Source organism: Pristis pectinata, chromosome 28 (assembly GCF_009764475.1).
Source record: "Pristis pectinata isolate sPriPec2 chromosome 28, sPriPec2.1.pri, whole genome shotgun sequence".
In the NCBI taxonomy this organism is placed as follows: domain Eukaryota; kingdom Metazoa; phylum Chordata; class Chondrichthyes; order Rhinopristiformes; family Pristidae; genus Pristis; species Pristis pectinata.
The window spans coordinates 1,689,023-1,708,743 of NC_067432.1; the positions used below are offsets into that span (position 1 = coordinate 1,689,023).

At 39.3% G+C, this 19,721-nt stretch overlaps 1 protein-coding gene across 1 annotated transcript in view; it reads right to left on the reverse strand.

Annotated features, from left to right (window-relative positions):
• megf11 (multiple EGF-like-domains 11) overlaps nucleotides 1-19,721 on the reverse strand; it is a 346,912-nt gene that overhangs the window by 54,902 nt on the left and 272,289 nt on the right. The window contains exons 10-12 of the mRNA XM_052040236.1: nucleotides 13,190-13,402; nucleotides 8,287-8,461; nucleotides 1,136-1,256 (exon numbers count right to left, since the gene is read on the reverse strand). Of these exons, the coding sequence (XP_051896196.1) occupies nucleotides 1,136-1,256; nucleotides 8,287-8,461; nucleotides 13,190-13,402 (509 nt within the window). The remainder of the gene's footprint in view (nucleotides 1-1,135; nucleotides 1,257-8,286; nucleotides 8,462-13,189; nucleotides 13,403-19,721) is intronic.

Below are 19,721 nucleotides of genomic sequence, written 5' to 3' on the forward strand. Positions count from 1 at the left end.
CCACCATCTGGCCCATGCCAACTTCTCGCAGCTACCATTGGGCAGGAGGTACAGAAGCCTGAAGTCCCACACCACCAGGTTCAGGAACAGCTACTTCCCTTCAACCATTCAGTTCTTGAACCAACCTGCACAACCCTAATCACTACCTCAGTATAGCAACACTGGGACCACTTTGCACTACAATTTGTTTTATTTTGTTCTAATTGTGTCCTTTCTTGTATAATTATATATAATTTATGTTTTATATATTACATATATTATATATTACTGCTGCAAGTAAGTTTTACACTGCACCTGTGCATACACATACTTGTGCATATGACAATAAATGTGACTTTGACCGTTCCCAATTTTCAAAATGCAGTCAGCTAGATCATGTCCAACATTAACTCCTGTTATCCCAGGTCTTGCTGAATTTTGACCTGAAACATTAACTGTTCCTCTTACCACAGATGCTGCCTGACTTACTGAGTGTTTCCAGAATTTTCCATTTTTGTGTTTTGTTGACCATATAGGCTTCCAGTCTCCCACCATTAATTAAAATTTTGTCCTGCTTTTCAGGTCTTTCTATGACTTCACCCCACCCTATCTCTGCAAGCTTTAACCTGCTCCTATACTCTGGTATATTCTGGTTCCTAACCACAACCTGCCCCCACCTCCAGACCTCAACTCCCACCCACCTTCACCCCACTCCAGTGAGAAAAGCTTTCAGTCATCTTGTACATTGTGTTTGGAAGCTCCTCCCTAAATTCCTTCTTTTCTCACCAAATTTAGAAATCATCTTTTTAAATCTTATTGATCCTACTAATTTGTTCCTAGGCTCTTTGTAATACCAATCTTTTTCTCATTCTTGGACTTCTTTGATAGTATTGTTCTTAATATTGTTGAGATTTCTCTATGATTTCTTTTCCAAGCTTTTTAGGATTTCAGCTGACATAATAAAGAGCCGTATCCACCTACAATAACTGTAGAGAGATGCAAGCATTACTGGCAAGGTACACGCTATTACTCTTACAGAGTGCTGGAGTAGAGACCACGAGGAGAAATGTCTTCTCCCTTAAATGACATTTCTCACCTCATTAAGTAGAGAATGAGCATTTACAGTGTTACAAAAATGAAAAGCTGCTGTCTATACCTTCCTTACAATTACAGGTACCATCAACAGGAGAACAGCTTCCACCGTGTTTGCAGTTACAAGAGGATGAACAGTTGGACCCATATTTCCCAGGAGGGCATGAAAAGGAGCAATCTTCCCCCTGGAGTACAAAGGAAATGCATTTCACCAGAAATCAGACTGGTATAAGGATTGGGTTATTTAAAAGAAGATCAAAGTTGGTCAAAGAAGTCTGAACAATCCCAGAACACTTGTCACCTTTTGCTTAATTTTTGCTAATGCTCATTGTAATGTTTTCAGAATGCACTGAGACACACTAATTATATACTCAAAAACTCACAAGGCAGCACATATTTTCATATGTTAGGACTCTAAACTCTGTGAAGCTATTCTACTGTTTGAGAAATAAACACACCACATGACTCTGTTGTCCAATAGCAGCACAATGTAAACATACAGATAGATATAGAGAAAAGCTCGTTTCATGCTTAAAGCTACATTACATTCTGCTCTTCCTTTTTGAAAACAATAGCTTTCTATCATTCATTTTTGGGATCTGAGCATTGTGCCAAAGCCAGCATTTATTGCCTATCCCTACATGCCCCTGAAATGCTTTCTTGAACCATTGCAGTTCTTCTGGTGAAGGTGTTCCCTCAGTGCTATTAGGTAAGGAGTTTCAGAATTTAGACCTAGTGATGAAGATGAACCAATGGTATATTTTCGTCAGGATGGTGCGTGACGGAGGGGAACCCATAGATGGTGATGTTTCCATGCACCTGCTGCTCTTGTCCTTCTGAGTGGTAGAGGTCAAGGGTTTGGGAGCTGCTGTTGGAGTAGGCTGGCTGAGTAAATGCAGTACATTTTGTAGTAGAACAGACTGCAGCCATTGTACAAGAGGGAATGAATGTCTAGTTGGGTTGATGGGGAGCCATTCAAATGGGATGCTTTGTCCGGATGGTGTTGATCTTTTTAAGAGTTGTTGGAGCTGTACTTCAACAATCCTTCAGCAACTTCTTTGTTAATTTGTTATGTGTCCAGAATGCATTCAGATCACCCCTTTGGACTGAGTGTAGGTGCTCCGTAAATCGATCACCCAATCTGCATTTAGTTTCCCCAATGTAGAGAAGTCACATTGTGAACACTGAATTCTGTAGCAATTTCAAATGTTGAAGTGTGGAAAGAAAAGTTTTTTTTAGATACAGTTGACAGTTTAAAGTCTAAATTATCCCTCAATGAAAATTTGAAAAATATTTCTTTCTGAATTATTATCAGCCTTCCTCCATCTGTTAGTTGTGTGATACAACAGTAATGAAGTTGTTCACTAAACATTACAAACAATCTTTATCATTTAGTTTACAGCAGACACAAACATGAGATGTGGACCCCCTCAGTGAAGAGCTCCATTCCTGCCGTGGTTGCTCCACTCATCATGTCATGTTTCAGATTCCGTGCAAGTATAGTCTGCAACAATAGTCAGGTACACAACTGTAGTGAAAATGAAAGTCCCTGCCAAGAAATGGAAAATTTGATTAAATGCATTAATAAGCAATTATAAATGTACGGAAGAGCAATGGTGAAAGATGCAACATTATCCTTGTAACTTTCTGGACTGGATGTGTCTAGCTAGATCAGAACTAATGACAATAAAAAAAAATTTGCCACATCTGCATTCAAATGCCTGCAAGTTGTAAAAACTTTTCATGACCATGCCTACATCAAGTGGAGATTCATTCCTCATTAACTTCAATGCAAGTATTCTCTTCCAGCAAGAGGTGTCATTCATTATGTTCAGACACTGGCCCCCTCTACACTGCATGTAATGTGATACACCAGTGTTTCCCACCTCTCCTCTCTAATTCCAAAGTACAGATACCAGAATCCCTCTGAAGAGGAATTCCGGACAATCCCAATCCCCTTCTGTGGTTAGTGCATTTTTATTGATGTCATTCAACTTGTCCTCACAAGTGCTGCAATGTGAATTGCAAAGCTTCACTTTCTGCATTAGTTGCAATCAACAAAGTGTGAAATCCAAGTCATTCAGTAATAAATATCTGCCAAATATTTATCTTTAAATTATTACCAGAGAGCCAGTAAAGTTGGAATGCTGCCAACAGAAATGAGTACATTTGCGTATTGCTCGAAGGCTCCCAACACCTTCTGCTGTCCATCTGCTTCACTTAGATCCCAAAGTTCAACATATTTTCATTGTTGCTACCTATCACTTCCTGTGCTCTGAGACAGTTTGTTATCACCATTAAATGTTGTTAATTACAAACTCTGCTTACTACAGTTTTAACTGAATTCCCACAAAAAAAAGCCAGCACTTTCATGCGGTTGGAATTTGAGATTCTCACACAGAAATTCAAGCTTCTGCAACCTGATCACTGTTGTCTTATGGAGTGACCAGAAGATGAATTCTTCATCGAGTACACTGGTAGAATGTGGACTTTGGCAGTTTTCTACTGTAACTGTGATCCAGAGGAGAGGGAGAGGGGTAAGTTACATCTTTGATTTATTTAAGACAATTTAAATAATTGTTTTTCATGTTTTTGTTTAAAAGTATGTTTTTGAATTTCAGACACACTTACAAATGTTCAAGTTCTTTAACAGCTGGTTCAGTCTGGGACATGACTTCAATGGATGCCGAAGTGTTCCTGTGGAATTTACAACTGGGAAATCTTGTGATCTCAGGGACTTACTGATCAAACAGAAATTCACATTGAAGACCCATTCAAGCTTAGGGCAGGTAATTCTGGGTTATAACCTTTCTGTTCAGATGGTTATAAAGGCTATTAGGGGATTCATCCTCAGTGCATGAGAGGAGACTGAAACCGCACCGGCACAACCCGAATGGATTCATGGCTCTGTGATAGGCTGGCCAGTGAGTTTATAATTAATTTCATGGCCTGATGCCTGTTCTAGAAAGTAAGTGAAGCCCCACTCCATGTTATATGTTCTTGAGGATTAAGTTTTAATATTACGTCTTTTTTTAAACCAATGTATATAACTTTTTATTCTCCTGTTATTCTCAAACATATAAAAATATATGGTTTCTTCATAATTATTTGTTAACTATCTAGTCATTATTTACCTCACATTTATCCACATTAAACTATGTCTGCCATGCATTTGCCTTCTCAACCAACTTCTCTAAATCACATTGGAGCCTTTTTGCACCTTCCTCAGAGCTCAATTTCCCAAGCAGCCTTATTATGTCTGCAAACTTGGAAATGTTACATTTATTGCCCTCATTGATATTGACTATGAACAGCCGTTGCCAAAGTACTGATCCCTGCGGCATCCTACTAATCACTACCTACCACCCAGAGAAAGACCTGTTTATTCCTACTCTCCATTTCCTTTCCATCAACCAATTCTCAACCCATTGCCAGTTTATCACCCCTTATCCCATGTGCTTTAATTTTACACAATAAGTTTTTATGTACAATTTTCTGAAGCTCCACTGGTTCTTCACTATTGATTCTACTACTTATATCCTCGAAGTACAGTCGATTGGGTATGCATTATTTCCCCTTCATAAACCCATGCTGACTTTGTCTAATCCCATTAATGCTTTCCAAATGTTCTGTTATTGCATCCTAACACACTCCAGCAAATTCCCCACTGCTGACACTAGGATGACCAGTCTGTAATTCCGTTTTCCCCTTCCTTTTTGTAAATAGTGGAATTATATTTGCTATCCTGCAATCTGTGGAAACTGCTCTAGAGTCTAAAGAACTTTGGAAAATGAGCACCGACTCATCCACTATTTCCAGGGCCACTTCCCTTATTACCCTGGGATGTAGATTATCAGGCCCTGGGGACGTCAGCCTTTAGCCCAATTAATTTCCCCAAAACTATTTCTAGCTAATACAAATTTCCTTCTGTTTTTCCCTCTCTCTAGACCCTATTATATCTGGGATGTTATTCATGTCCTCCTTTGTAAAGACGGAAACAAAGTATATGTTTAATTGTTCTGCCATTTACTTCCAAGTATAATTTCCCTCATTTTTGACTACGGGGAATCTATATTTGCCTTCATGAATCTTTTTCTCCTCATATATTTATGGAAGCTTTTATAGCCAGTTTTTATGCCCCCTGCAACCTTACTCTAAAACTCTATCTTCCCTCTCTTAGTCAGTCCATTGCCCTACTTGGAATCCTAAACTGCTCTCAATCCTCAGGCTCACAGCTTTTCTGGCAACTTCTTATGCCTTTCCTTTGTTCTAATATATGCCTTTTCTTTGTTCTAATACCTCCTAATACATTTGTAAGGCATGGCTGAGTCCTCTTTCCTAACTTATTTGTCTGCCAAATGGAAATTAATAATTATTGTAATTTGTGTACTCATTATCTTTTGCTTGTCCACCATCAACCCATTTAGCAAAGATTCCCAATCTATCATAGCTAATTTGCACCTCATACTCTCTTAGCTCCTTTGTTCAGATTAAGGACCCTAATTCTACTACTTCACAATCTCCATGTTAAGGTTGCATTAAACCAAGGACCTCATGCAACAAGATTGTTAATTATTCCTTTCTCATTGTACAATACCCAGCCTGGGATGGTCCATCGTTGGTTTTCCAACATAAAGCAATCAGATAGATGCTCCTTCTTCACAGCAATACTGTTAGTTTGGTTTTATTAGTTCATTTTTTTTTAGATTAACATTTTGGTATTGGTATTGGTTTATTATTGTCACTTGTACCGAGGTACAGTGAAAAACTTGTCTTACAAACCGATCTTACAGGTCAATTCATTACACAGTGCAGTTACATCAAGTTAGTACAGAGTGCATTGATGTAGTACAGGGGAAAACAATAACAGTACAGAGTAAAGTGTCACAGCTACAGAGAAAGTGCAGTGCAATAAGGTGCAAGGTCACAACAAGGTAGATCGTGAGGTCAGAGTCCATCTCATTGTATAAGGGAACTGTTCAATAGTCTTATCACTGTGGGGTAGAAGCTGTCCTTAAGTCTGGTGGTACGTCACCATGATCACAGTACTCTTCTTGCATACATCTCTAATTTCCTGTTTAATTCCATCAGATCAGCAGCATGTATTCTCACTGTCAAACCATCCATTTCCCCACCTGTTTCATGGGATCATTTTTGTAAATTGATAATATTCCTTGTCGTCATATTGTTCTTGCTATTTACAAGTATTTTACAAGTAATGGACTAAGTTTCCAGTTCTCAGTTCTCACACTTGTCTGTTACAATGTTGCAGAAACTGATAAACAATAGCACTGTTTATCTATGGTTGTGCATGGTAAGGATCTGGAAATTCAGCTGGGCTGATTTAAACAAACTGATATGAAAGTAGAAAATACTGGTGAAGAAATGGAATTGCAGGATGATCAACTTTCACTAAAAAGTTAACTCTTTCCTCCAGCAACCTGCTAAGTAACATCAACAATTTCTGATTTTATTTTAGCAGTTACAGCATTTTGCTTTATTTAAACAAAGTGGTGGCTTTCTGAGTGAAAGAAACTTATTTAACTGATGACTCAATACAGCAAGAGCAGCTCTGGCTGAAACTAATCTCAACGCCTGTAATTATTAAATGCCAGGTATGCTTTTCTTAAGTAAAAAATAGGGACTTGGGCATGAAAAATGACATGTGCAATGATGCATGGCAGAATCTGTTCCGCTATTCTGATTTCATTTTATCAGGTGTCATGATGTTTGTTATTCAATAGCATTTTTTCCCATGAAAGACTGCAAGCTGGTGTTAATTATTATCTAATTAGTGCCTGTGCACTTTCCAATGCTATCTTCTTCAAAAACTGTAATATATGTGAAGATTTGATCACTTTTTTACAGACAGGAAACCTAAATGTGGAATTTCTTACCCAAGCCACTTAGTAACCTCTGGACTCAGCAGGCATGCTTTTCTTTATTAATGTTCCTCCAACTAACTCTGAAGCACCTGTGAGATTTTCCTAATCACATTTTCCCCCTCCGTTCAAGTGGGAGAAACATTTCAAATAGTTTCTTCACCATGGATAGCTAAGCTCACGAACAAGCCACATAAAGAACTTACAGGCCATGTGGAAACTGGAAATAGAAACAGTTTCAGACAGAAATGTTAACACAGATGTTGCCTGTTCTGCTGGGTGTTTCAGGTTTCCAGCATCTGCAGTTTTACTTATTTTGATGAACTACCAGCATTCCCTTGAGCGTAACACTCACGTTGACTTCCTCAGAGTAAACATTTGAATTGTAGATAAGCAGAACACAAGAGAAATGAAGGACATAAAGTCAACCACTGCACTAATTCTGTTCCTACTGCATCCAGATACATTGTGCAGCATCCTTTCTCTTTGCCTCAACCATCTTGATGAGCAAAATTATAACAGGCACTCCATCCACTAGCATAAACATTCATTTGCTCCACTACCGATGCACAGTGTGTACCATCTACAAAGTGTACAACAGTTACTCTGACAGCACCTCCTAAACCCACAACCTCAACCATTGAGAAGGACAAGCATCATTACCTCCAAGCTGCACAGCATCCTGACTCGTAAGTATATCACCAGTTCTTTTTCATCACTGGGTCTAAATCCTGGAACTCCCTCCCCAACAGTGATGTGGTAGTACCTCCAGCAGCGTTCAAAGAAGGCAGCCCACCACCACTTTCTCAAGGGCATTTAGGGATGGGCAGTAAATGCTGGCTTTGATGCTGATCCAAGATTCAGAAAATGAATGAAAAAACATCACTATTGGACCAAAGAAGTTCTCTCCAATATCTAAGTTTACTTCTACAAACTTAAGCATCTGCACTATCCACTGGTTTACAACAATCACACTGTTCAGTGCATCATGTATGAGAATATGATCTATGTAATGCAGTTCAACATACAACTTATTGGGATATTGTTGCAGACAAGCATCAACTGCAGCAAAGGAATTGGGTGATCAACCAATCTCCAGATCTCCATCTTTGCCAGTCTTGAGTCAAATACTAGGAAGTTGGTGATGACATTATTGTAATATTCCCTTTCCATCTAGGATAAAATCTTGAGTTAGTACTGACCGGCTGAGATGGCAGGTGAATAGTGGGAAAATCAAAGGCTCTAAGCTACAGCCACAGCACAGCTCCTCCAATAACTAAAGAACTACCGTCTCTCTGTATATTTTTCTAATGCATATAAGAAAAACATTCACCTTATATCCAGGAGCACAGACACATTTGCCAGTGACACTGTCACAATTAGCTCCATTCTGACAGATGCAGATTTGCTGGCAGCCCTCTCCATGAAAGCCAGGGGGACACGTCTCATTGCAGTCCTGTCCAGTCCAGCCTGCTCTACAGGAACACTCACCAGACAATGGATGGCAGCTGAAAGAAGCATCAAAGAGCCAACCGTATAATCCTCAATTTCACTAATTGATCACATAACAAAGAAGTAGTTTTATTCAATAAAACAATCAAAGAGAATGTCAACAAAGACCAATTGAAATCATGATTAATGCAGGGCTAATGATAATCACTGGAGCAGGGTTTATATGAAATTCAATAACCAGAGGGTGCTTATAAGAAATTATAATTGATTTGTTAACCTATTACTGCTGATATTTTTAATATTTTAATTGGAACTACAATAACCAATGGAATATCAGGGAAAGAAGCTAGCAGGGCTGAATGAGTATCAGGCCAAGAGCTGAGTTAACAACTGAAATAACAAGGTCTCCAGAACATCCTGAGCATGGCCATGCTTCACAGGCCTTGGTTCAGCTCTTTTTCTAGAGACTTGATCATTTATCTAGAAAGTTTCCATAGTATCATTACATACACATCAAACTACCGCTCAAAACATTAAAGGAGGTTATTGCCTTAAATCCACTGTCAGACGTTATGAATCCTCAAGTCTGGATTGATACAATTTTATTGTTTAAAAATAACATTAGGGAGCACACTATGGTGCAATGACACAAACAATTGAAAAATGGAAGGATGTGAATCAGTATCCCTGGTTTCTGATGTACTGAGGTCTCAGTCTTTGCTGTGCTGTGAGGGAGGTGCAGAACAAACCAGGTTTATCCTGCTGGGAAAAATTATTCACAATCAGGTCACTCTTGCACAGAAGGTACTGGTGGACTTATAGAAGGATGTTTTTGATTTTACCTAACCAAGACTTTGAATATGGTACGTCATGAATGATAATGGAGAAAAGTATTTAAACCTTACAGTAATTTAGGAGCTCAGGGTAGAGGTATTACATGATTGGTACTATAGGAACAAGAATTTGTCCATTTAATACAGGTAGTGTGAATGATAAACAAGAACGTATACCAAGTGATATTGTATAATATTTGCACTACAATATACTGTGCAGGAAAGAAAATAAAGATGCAAAACTATGCATACCACAACTTAATTTGCAAAAATATTTCAGTCAACTTTTAAAATTTGCATTGCAACAATTGATTAAGCCTTGGACCAGCATATGTTAAAATGTTTAATCTTTTTTCCTGTTTAGAAGCAAGAGTTGGCCATTCGATCCTTGGAGACTGTTCCATCATTCAATAAGATTGTGGCTCATCGTCCAAATTCAGTTCCTTGTTCCTGCTCCCCATATTGCTTGATTCCTCTAGCATTAAGAACAATATCCAACTCCTTCTTGAATATGTTTGCAGGCAGTCCCCAAGTTACGATATGGTTCTGTTTCTGAGAGCTGCTCGTAACCTGAACTGTTCGTAAGTCGAAAACAGTGTGTGGGAGAGGATCACAGAGCAGGCACAGGATGAGCAGTCGTCAGCCAGCCTCCCTGACTCAGTGATTGAGCAAGTGAGTCTACTCAGCACTCCCAGCTCTGCTTGGCTCAACCCAGCCCCTGATTGTTGCTGCTCAGGGGGTGGAGATGGGGGGGGAGAGAAGGCAAATGCCCCGTTTCCACCTGGTAGCAGTTGGCAAATCCATCCCCATCCATCCCTCTGGTCTCCCAAACACTGGTTTGTATGTACGGGTTGTTCATAAGTCGGGCATTCATAACCCGGGGAGGACCTGTAACGATTTGGCTTCAACTGCTTTCTGTGGTAGAGAAGTCTACAGATTCACCACTCTTTGAAGAAATTTCTCATTATCTCAGTTCTAAATAGCTTACCCTTTCTCCTTTGACTGTAACCATTGGTCCTGGAACCTTCCACACTGGGAACTTCATCCCTCCATCCAATCTATCCAATTCTATTAGAATTTTGCAGGTTTCTATGTACAATTGCAGCTGTACATCCCTGTTCCTATATGTAAATCCTCCACTATGGAGATCAGCATGATATTTGCTTTCTTAATTGCCTGCTGCACCAGCATGCTTACCTTCAGCGACTGGTACACAAAGACGTCCGGGTCTCATTGCACCCTCCCCTTTCCCAATCTATTACCATTCAGATAACAAGCTGCCTTCCTGTTTTTGCCAACAAGGTGGATAACCTCATATTTATCCATATTATACCATATCCACCATGTATCTGCCACTCCTTCAACCTGTCCAAGTCAACCTGGAGTTTCTCTGCGTCCTCCTCAAGGCTCACTCTCATACCCAGCTTTGTGTTGTGAACCAACTGGGTGATCTTACACTTAATTCCTTTATCCAAATCATTGATATATATTGTGAATAGCTGATGTCCCAGCACTGATCCCTGTGGTACCCTTCCACTCAGAAAAAGACCAGTTTATTCCCACTCTTTGCTTCCTTTTGGCCGACCAGTTCTCCACATACATCAGCAACTTAGGACCAATCCTATGTGCTTTAATTCTTATGCTAACCTCCAATGCTGGACTTAATAAAAAGCTTTCTCAAAGTCCAGATACACCACATCCACTGGTTCTTGCTCATCTGTTCTGCTAGTTACATTCTCTAAAAATTAAAGCAGATTTGTCAACTACGATTTCCCTTTCATGAATCCATGTTTCACTTACCGATCCTGTCACCAAGTGCTCTACTTTACACTTTTATAATGGACTCTGGTATTTCCCCCCATCACTGATGTCAGGCTAACTAGTCTATAAATCCCTGTTTTCCTCTCTACCTTTTTAAATACTGGGGTTACATGTTACATTAGCTCCAATCATCTGAACTACTCCAGAGTCTAAGGAATGTTGGAAAACGACTAACAGTGCTTGCACTAATTCTAGGGCCACCTCCGTAGGTACTCTGAAGTCCTTCTAAAATGTATTTTTGGCCACTTTAGATCAGAAAGAGTTAGCTAATCTTACCCAGTGTGTCACATTTTGTTATACATAGTTTACATTGTACCACCATTATAGCCATCTTGTCAAATTGATAAGATAAGATCTTTATTACATGTACATCGAAACACACAGTGAAATGCATTTTTTGCGTAGGGTTCTGGGGGCAGCCCGTAAGTGTCGCCACGCTTCCAGCGCCAACATAGCATGCCCACAACTTCCTAACCTGTACGTCTTTGGAATGTGGGAGGAAACCAGAGCACCCAGAGGAAACCCACACAGACACAGGGAGAACGTACAAACTCCTTACAGACAGCGGCGGGAATTGAACCCGGGTCTATCAGAGTGTGGACTGATTTAACCTTGTATCCTGTTAAGTTTCTCTAACTGTTATCCTGTATCTACTCCCTTTAATGAATGACTAAATATTTTGTCTTATGAAGAGGACCTGAATATGTTGCTAATTTCCTGTTGCTGTACATTGCCTCCCTCCTAGAGCACCTTATTTCAGCAAGTCATGGCATTCATCAATGCAATTTTGCCTTGTACAGCTGTTATTGAATATCTCCAGGAAATCACTTCCCTCTGATCCTTCCTCCCCTCCCTCCTCCTTTGCACCTGTTCCTGCTAAAACCTGTTACGCTCTAACTTTTTCCAGTTCAGATGAAAAATCAGAGAACTGAAACACTGATTCTGTTTCTCTCTCCACAGAAGCTGCCTGACCTGCTATTTCTATGAATTTCATTATGCACATTTTCCAGTTTCCCTCGCTCTCTGTAACTGTTGCTAATTTCAAGTTCATTTAGTATTTGCTGAAACACACTGAGGAACTTCTAACTATTTGTCAGAAATGGAGATAAAAATAATAAAAATATGTTTTCCTTATATTTGTGACAATAATTACAATTTTTTTATGAAGTTCCAAGAAGTTTGAATTTAAAGTTGGTATTAAAGGACCTTAAGGAAAATATGTTTAATATGCTACATTAACATAAAAATATATGACTTGAAGCTCTGTAGCTCTGAATTCATTGTAATGTTACTAAATGTGAGCTGGCAGGGTGTGGCGATGACAAGTGGTATCAGATCATTCAGCCATTACATCATCATGTTCAGTTTTCTTCACCACTGAAAACAAACGAGGTTTTACAGGCTCTCGGGGTGATACTCTATATTTTCTGCACAAATTATTTTGAAAATTCGGACCAACTGGATTTGCCTAGAGCAAAGCCATTCAGCCCCTCAAGACTGTTCTACCAATTACTTAACACAGTGCTGATCTGTATCACAATTCATATTGCTTTGCTTCATGTTCCTCAATATTCTTTTCTAACAAAAATCCATCAAACTCTGTTTTAAACATTTAATTTTAACTGAATATCTATGGTCTTTGCCCTATTTCCATTATTGTTCATGTGAACAAGTTCACTCAAATTCATTTTCCCATGATAATCACAGGCACTCTTCAAGAACTGGAGCTTCATTGGCTGTGATGTGCCGTCAGACATCCGGAGGTGGAGAAAGGGGAATTAAAATGTAAATTCTTCACTTTGCTCTGTACTACTTCAGTGCCTCACAAGCTTGGTCATCAGTTTGGTGTTGAGCAACTATGAAGTAAAACAAACATTCAGGAAATGATAGAAAATGGGACAGATCCTGTGTTTGCCTCATTTTAAAATATGGTTATCTGTTTGTTTGGTTCTCTCTCCAAAAACAGGCAGAATGTGGCAGAAAATCTGAGTTGGATTTTTGCACAAAAGCAAACGTGAATGTGCAGATTGAGTGGTTGAGTACATCTTCTGGCACCATAGAAAACAATTTAGTTAAAGAAATTAACCAATGTAAGAAATCAGCACATTGTTCTACTTAGGCTATCATTACCTTTGGGTATGTTTGCCATTGCAAGGACACTGTTTATTGCACTTCAGTCCATACAGTCCATCTGGACACATTCTGTCTTGGCAGCGATTGCCAGTAAATCCTGGCTTGCAAAGACATGCTCCATTAACATGATAACATTCAGCTCCATTCAGGCACTCACACCTTTGGGCGCACTGCAAGCCATAACTGCCGATAGGACACTCCTCCTGACACCTGTATGAAGCGAAACATGTGGAGAGTCACAATGAGGAGATGAGGTCCATCAAGGATTAATTTTCACCACATTAAATAAATACAGATTATTTCATATGAGCTTGCATACAGAGGATCAGTATCTGGCCTAGCTGATAGATGATAGGTAAACTGATACTCATTGGTAAGATTGTATTGTCTTGTCCCAAAGTATGCATAAAAAAAGGATGATTTCAGTACCACCATTGAGAGGGGATTCTGAGGACACAGATGGGACTGGCTGGAGGATTGACACACTCGTGTACAGGTTAATTAAACTTCTTGTTTGGATCTTATTGGACTGTGTTGAGATTGATCACCAAAATCCTCAAAACCAGGTTACCATCATAAACAGGAGGAGAATACCTCAATTTAATGACTTCTCATACTACAAAGATGTAATTAGGCCACTATTACCATAACAGAAATAAATTTACTATTTTGCTGGATGACTGTTAAAACAAATATTGGCATTAAACAACAAACACCAAAGGATAAAAGGCTCACAACTGCTCTATCTGACTAGTTTATCATAGACTTCTTTTACAGACTATCTGTTGACCCCTGTTTTTATGTCACTTAGAACTATGATGAATGCTGAAGATAATGCTGGCTTGAATTTGACCTCAGACGCTGGCTGTGTTGAGTTTTCACATTTTCTGCATGACTACATGGGTTTCCTTCTGGCGCTGCCTCACCCCAAAGGCAGGCTGGTAGGTTTAATGGCCACTGTAAATTACCTTTGGATGTAGTTTAATGGCAAAAGGAGTCAAAGGGGAGATGACAGGAATGCACAAGAGAGTAAGTTGCAGGGTACAGATCAATTGCAGCAAGGATGTGGAGGCTTTGGAGGAGGCACAGCAGAGGTTCACCAGGATGCTGCTTGGATTAGAGAGTATGAGCTATGAGAAGAGTTGGACAAACTTGGGTTGTTTTCTCTGAAGTGTTGGAGGCTGAGGAGGGACCTGACAGAAGTTTATAAAATTATGAGAGGCATTGACAGGGTGGACAGTCAGAATCTTTTTCCCAGGGTAGAAATGTCAAATACTCAAGGACATCCATTTAAGGTGAGGGGGAAAAATTTAAAGGAGATGTGTGGGGCAAGTTTTGTTTACACAGAGAGTAAGTCATAGGTCCCTGGAACAGGCTGCCAGGGGTAGTGGTGGAAGCAGATACAATAGTGGCACTTAAGAGGATTTTAGATAGGCATGAATATGCAGGGAATGTTGGGATATGGATCATGTGCAGGCAGGTTTAATTTAGCATGGTGTTCAGCATAGACATTGTGGTCCAAAGGGCCTGTTCCTGTGCTGTACTGTTCGATGTTCTCTGTAAGGATAGGGGGAATGGGACTGATGGGATTACTCCCCTGATGGGCCAATTTTGTGTTGTGTTGCTTATTCCACCCCCATTCGTTCTATGATTTAACTTGGACTGTAACGTAGGCTACAGAACATATCTCAATAATATGCTTATTTAAATCATTGCTAACCTTTTATTATTTCAGTCTCACCTCCGATCATTATACTTTTACCTGGAAAAAAAATCAACTTATATTTTTGAGCTTTTCCTCATGCTCAGTCCCCCAGAACTTGAACCATCTTGGGGTTGTTTCTATTAAACCTTTTTAATGTATCTACATCTTTCTGCGATTTATTGTCCAAAAGTACAAACATAGCCCCACATTTGCCTTATCAGTGATGAGATGCCTAGCCTCTTTTCTTGCTCAGGGCAATGTCACTAGCTCTCAGTTGCTTGAATACTTCACTTATCTCATTAGTGACTGTCTGTGACTGTAAGCTTACAAGTATGATCAATGTTCAGTCACAATCCTTTTCCCTTTAGCAGCTGGTGGAGGAAGAGACTGTTTTAAGTCTTTTTAGTTAAAGTTTGCCAACTGCTCCTGAGATCTTCATATCACCCTTAAGGGGAGCATTTGATTTTTTTTCCCTGAGGAGCTGAGTTTGCTTGCCCTTGCAGTTTTTGATCTATCACATAATAGGTTCGCTATTTTTTATATACATGTTCACTGTTGCTATGTGCATTATATATCCACGTTAAAATCCATCTGCTGTTTTTTGGTCTATCTGCATACATGAAGCAAATAGCAAATCCCATTTTTACTTGTTTTCTGCATCACCAGCAAATTTAACAATATCACTATGGACAGTTAATCCACTTCATTTACAAATATTTTAACTAGCAGAAAGATGAGAACAGATGCAGTGAAGCATTACTGATGACTCCTTTCTAAGTGAGCATTTTTCAATTATCGCTGGCTTTGAAAAATAAACAGATAGAGGCCTGGAAAAGGAAGCAATGAAACTGGTAATGTGCAGGGCAGTGGAGGTGGGGGGAGGGGGGGGGGGTGGGGAGGGGCGAGAAACTGTGGCCATGCTATTTTGTCTTGGACAACTCCTTGCCCAGCTGCAATATTCTATACTTATGAGGTAACATGAGCAATAATTATCCAAATGGCAGCCTGCCCTGTTGCCCGGGATAGAGGCCAACCAAGGGTCAGCCGGGGGGAGGAGGGAGTGGGACATGAGGGAGGAAAAAAATAACTGGGGAGGCAAATGGGTTGGGTCTAATGGGAATAATGTGTATGTTGTGAATGTGGTTGGGCTGGGTTTGGTGCAGACAGTGTGAAGTGTCAGGAACACAACTGGGCTAGTTACAGAGGTGGGGACCTGAATCACATTGGCAATGAGAGGCCAGAGTCCACGCATTGGACTCAACAGCCACGGGATGGACTCTTTAAGCAGTGAACTGTCTGGTTAAGGATTGTTTCTGTGTAGATTCACAGGTTTTGCACAAGTAACGTCAAAATGCATGTTGCACAACATTCAGGGTGTAGCCTCCAAGCATAGGTGCATTATATGCAGAGGACCTGGAACTAACTCAGCAAACTTCACACAAAGAAAACAATCAGATTTTTGGTAAAATTCGATAGCCCATTCACAAATATGTAGTGCCTCATGATTGGCTTTCTAAGCCTTGGTGTTTTCACTGCAATATTATTGACTAATAGTCCACCGATGCCTTTACAGAGACAGTTGGTATTTGTTGCATAATCATCATCTATATTTTAATTTTGTTTATTATTGGGTTTTCATTAAAGTTTATTGACAACAATCTAATTTCCAGTGAGGGTTTGTAACAAGGAAACTGCAAATACAGATTAGAAGTTTACAAATACTATTAGTAATTATTAGAGCAAGTGGTAGTGGATGAGTTAAGTCTTAAAACCAATATAAAACTCATTCAGTTCTTTATTTGCTAGAAAGACAAAACAATTCCTCACAGGTTCCCATTTTCCGTGCTGCCACATCACTGTTTGGTTTGTTGACGGTTTCTTTATTATATCTCTTTGAGTTGTTTCTCTGAAGAGTTATGTGATAATAATAGTGGTCTGAGTGTGTCCATTGTGAGTTTTTTGAGGGAAGCTGAGCAATGTGCTGGCATGCAGTTTGACCATGGCAAGCTAAATCCAATCGTGGATGAAGAGGGGTTGGCTGAACACCATTGCAAAGGCTCCAGCAAGCATTTAACTTTATTCCAATCATCTTTTTTGATCAGATGCTGCTGTGAAGTTATGAAGTGATATCAGAACTATACATTTGAAAATTTGAAAATGATTTATGATACACTTCCTACAATTTGTTCCTAAACCTTGCTTTAACACAGCTTTACATAAGTATTTAACCCTAGCATGACTTTCCATTTCCTAAGGAGTTATACTTAGAATCTCCCCAGCTGAGGCAGCAAATTTGAGAAAGAAGTTGTGACTGACCCTACCCACTTCAGTGAGGACCTTTAGAGTTAGGAAAGAAGCGAGGTTTCATCTAATTGGTTTAATTTGAGTTCACCTGGATTGTTAACCCTTTCACCTAATCTCCCAATTACAGCAAAAAATTCACTCAGAAACATGATTGAATTTTCCTTTGTTGTACTTCCTGACATCAGAGGAAATTGGGTAGAAAGTCCCCTATCCAATCCTAATTTCCTGCACCACACTGCACATAACATGGAGGAGTGTGAGCCTGTTGGCAATCTGTCTGTTTTTTCTGCTTTCTGCCACTGGCATTACCAGCCCCTTGGGATCATCAGCTGGGCAGTCCCTTCAGAGAGTGGGCAAAGGCTCTAAACATTGACCTTCACTGACTAGGGATAGTCTGAAGCTTAACGTTCATGAAATCTCTGATTCCATGAATCTAACCTTCTCTCCTCCACTGAAGAGGTGATCACTGGACAGTGGGGATCCTGCCAGGAGCTCAGTCTTCGTGCATTAGAAGTCGTCACTCAGGAAAATGAACTAAAATTACAGTGGGGTTGCTGCAGTGGAAAAAAGTCCCATCTAATCTTCCCCTGGTGGAATGCAGTAAATCTAGATGTGTCTAAGTTTTAACATGCATCACTCTATTGTGGCTAACTGATATTAGGGGTCACAATCCAAATTAAATAATTCTCTTGTGCATTAGTATCATGAAATGTCACTTAGTCACACTGCTGTCTATCTATAGAAGCAGCCAATGACCCTTGTTCGAAGTACAGTTGCCACTACTGCGTACTGTGAATTTGCCTTCTGCGATGGAACAAGCTGCATCCATAGAAAACAGAATAAGTAATTTGGAAAAATAGCATTTAAAAGTCTGGTAAGAATAATTCTAAATTTAGTAAGATTACTGACGGTGTTTCTTCACCTTCTTCTCACTCTGATTGACAAAAATTGCTTTAGATTTCTTGATCTGGCATCCAGTTAATCATCCCAGTTGGCAAGGATTAATACAGGGGAGTGACTGTGAAAAAGGTAGGTAGAAATATGACATCAAATAGGAGAAATCTAGGACAAGCTGGTGCAGCAAAGGACGATGTGGGGATGAAGGAATATGGAGGGTTGTGCTCTGGCCACCAGCGTATTTCTGGTTCTAAAATTACTTATAACAAAAATAAAAATGAGAAGTGGAAGCTTTCAGCCTTTCTTCTCTTTGCATGGATTTTCTGATGACTCTGACTTTGTCATCAAAAAACAAAGAATCACCAGGCACAAACAAATCAGGAAAATGACAAATGATCTATAGTACCTCATTACCTCTCCTGCACTGTTAAAGGCATTGAAGTCATTTATTCAAGCAGATTACAAATGTTTAGTTCACTCTAAACACCACAAATAGTCACAAAGGGACTCTGTTAGTGAGTTAAATATCTTTTTCCATACAAACCATAAATCTATTGCAACAGTGTTAGAGGCTAGATATATTTCAATTACATTATAAACATATGATTACGAGTAGCTCCATTTAGTGGTGAGATTGCACTGGTGGTGCTTTCCAACTGCTGAGAGTAGGATTATTGCCAGTAGGGAATATTAACACAATCTATAATTATCAGTCCAGCTGGGTTAATTCTGTTGGTGCTCACAAAATTAATGAGGCAATTTATGAAAATATTAAATACCAGCTGATATGTCTTAGTGAAAAAAGTCAAATAAATTATTGCATATACAGAATCTTAAGTAACTGCCAAATTTAATTACATTTTTCACAATATTCTTGTTGAATATGTTGCAAGAACTCCTTAAGTTGTGCAATCCCTAGACATTTTCAGTAGTTCATAATTAACTCTTTTATCTCAGATTGTTACAGATTCAGTTTCCCTAAGTAAGACTGTAACAGAAGAATGACATTATTCTATAAACATGTGGTCCCAGAAGCACAGAAATCAAAACTACATTTGGATAATTTTTCAGTCACAGTAACTGTTGCTGTTACATTACACACATTATAGCTCCCCACAATTTAAGCCCACACTCCTATATTCAGTCTCCTGGTAGCTATACTGAATGACAACCTTTCTTCAGTCAAAATTTTGACACAAATAACACTAAATTGGTAGATATGGTACCAATTGGTATAATTGGTAATAACACTATGGTAGATATTCCACCAAATATTATGTAGGTATACACAAAACTCCACAGATGGAAAAAAATACTTGACATTCTATATTAAGTGGCTTGCGAATGTCACGATAGGTAATACAACTGACTTATCACAATTTTTCAATGGTAATGAAGAACTATGCACACAACAAAAGTGAACAAAGTGGCTCCATGATACATGCATTTTCTGACTACTAAGCCAAACTTCTTGTTCATTTTTTCATACTTTAAAATCATACTCTTTTCCAGTATTAATTTCAATCCCCTCTAAATCTATAATGGAAACTACCAATATAAACATGTCTCTCTGTAACACCTCGGTTTTGTCTCAGCTTCTCAGACTCAGAAAAACTCCTAGGC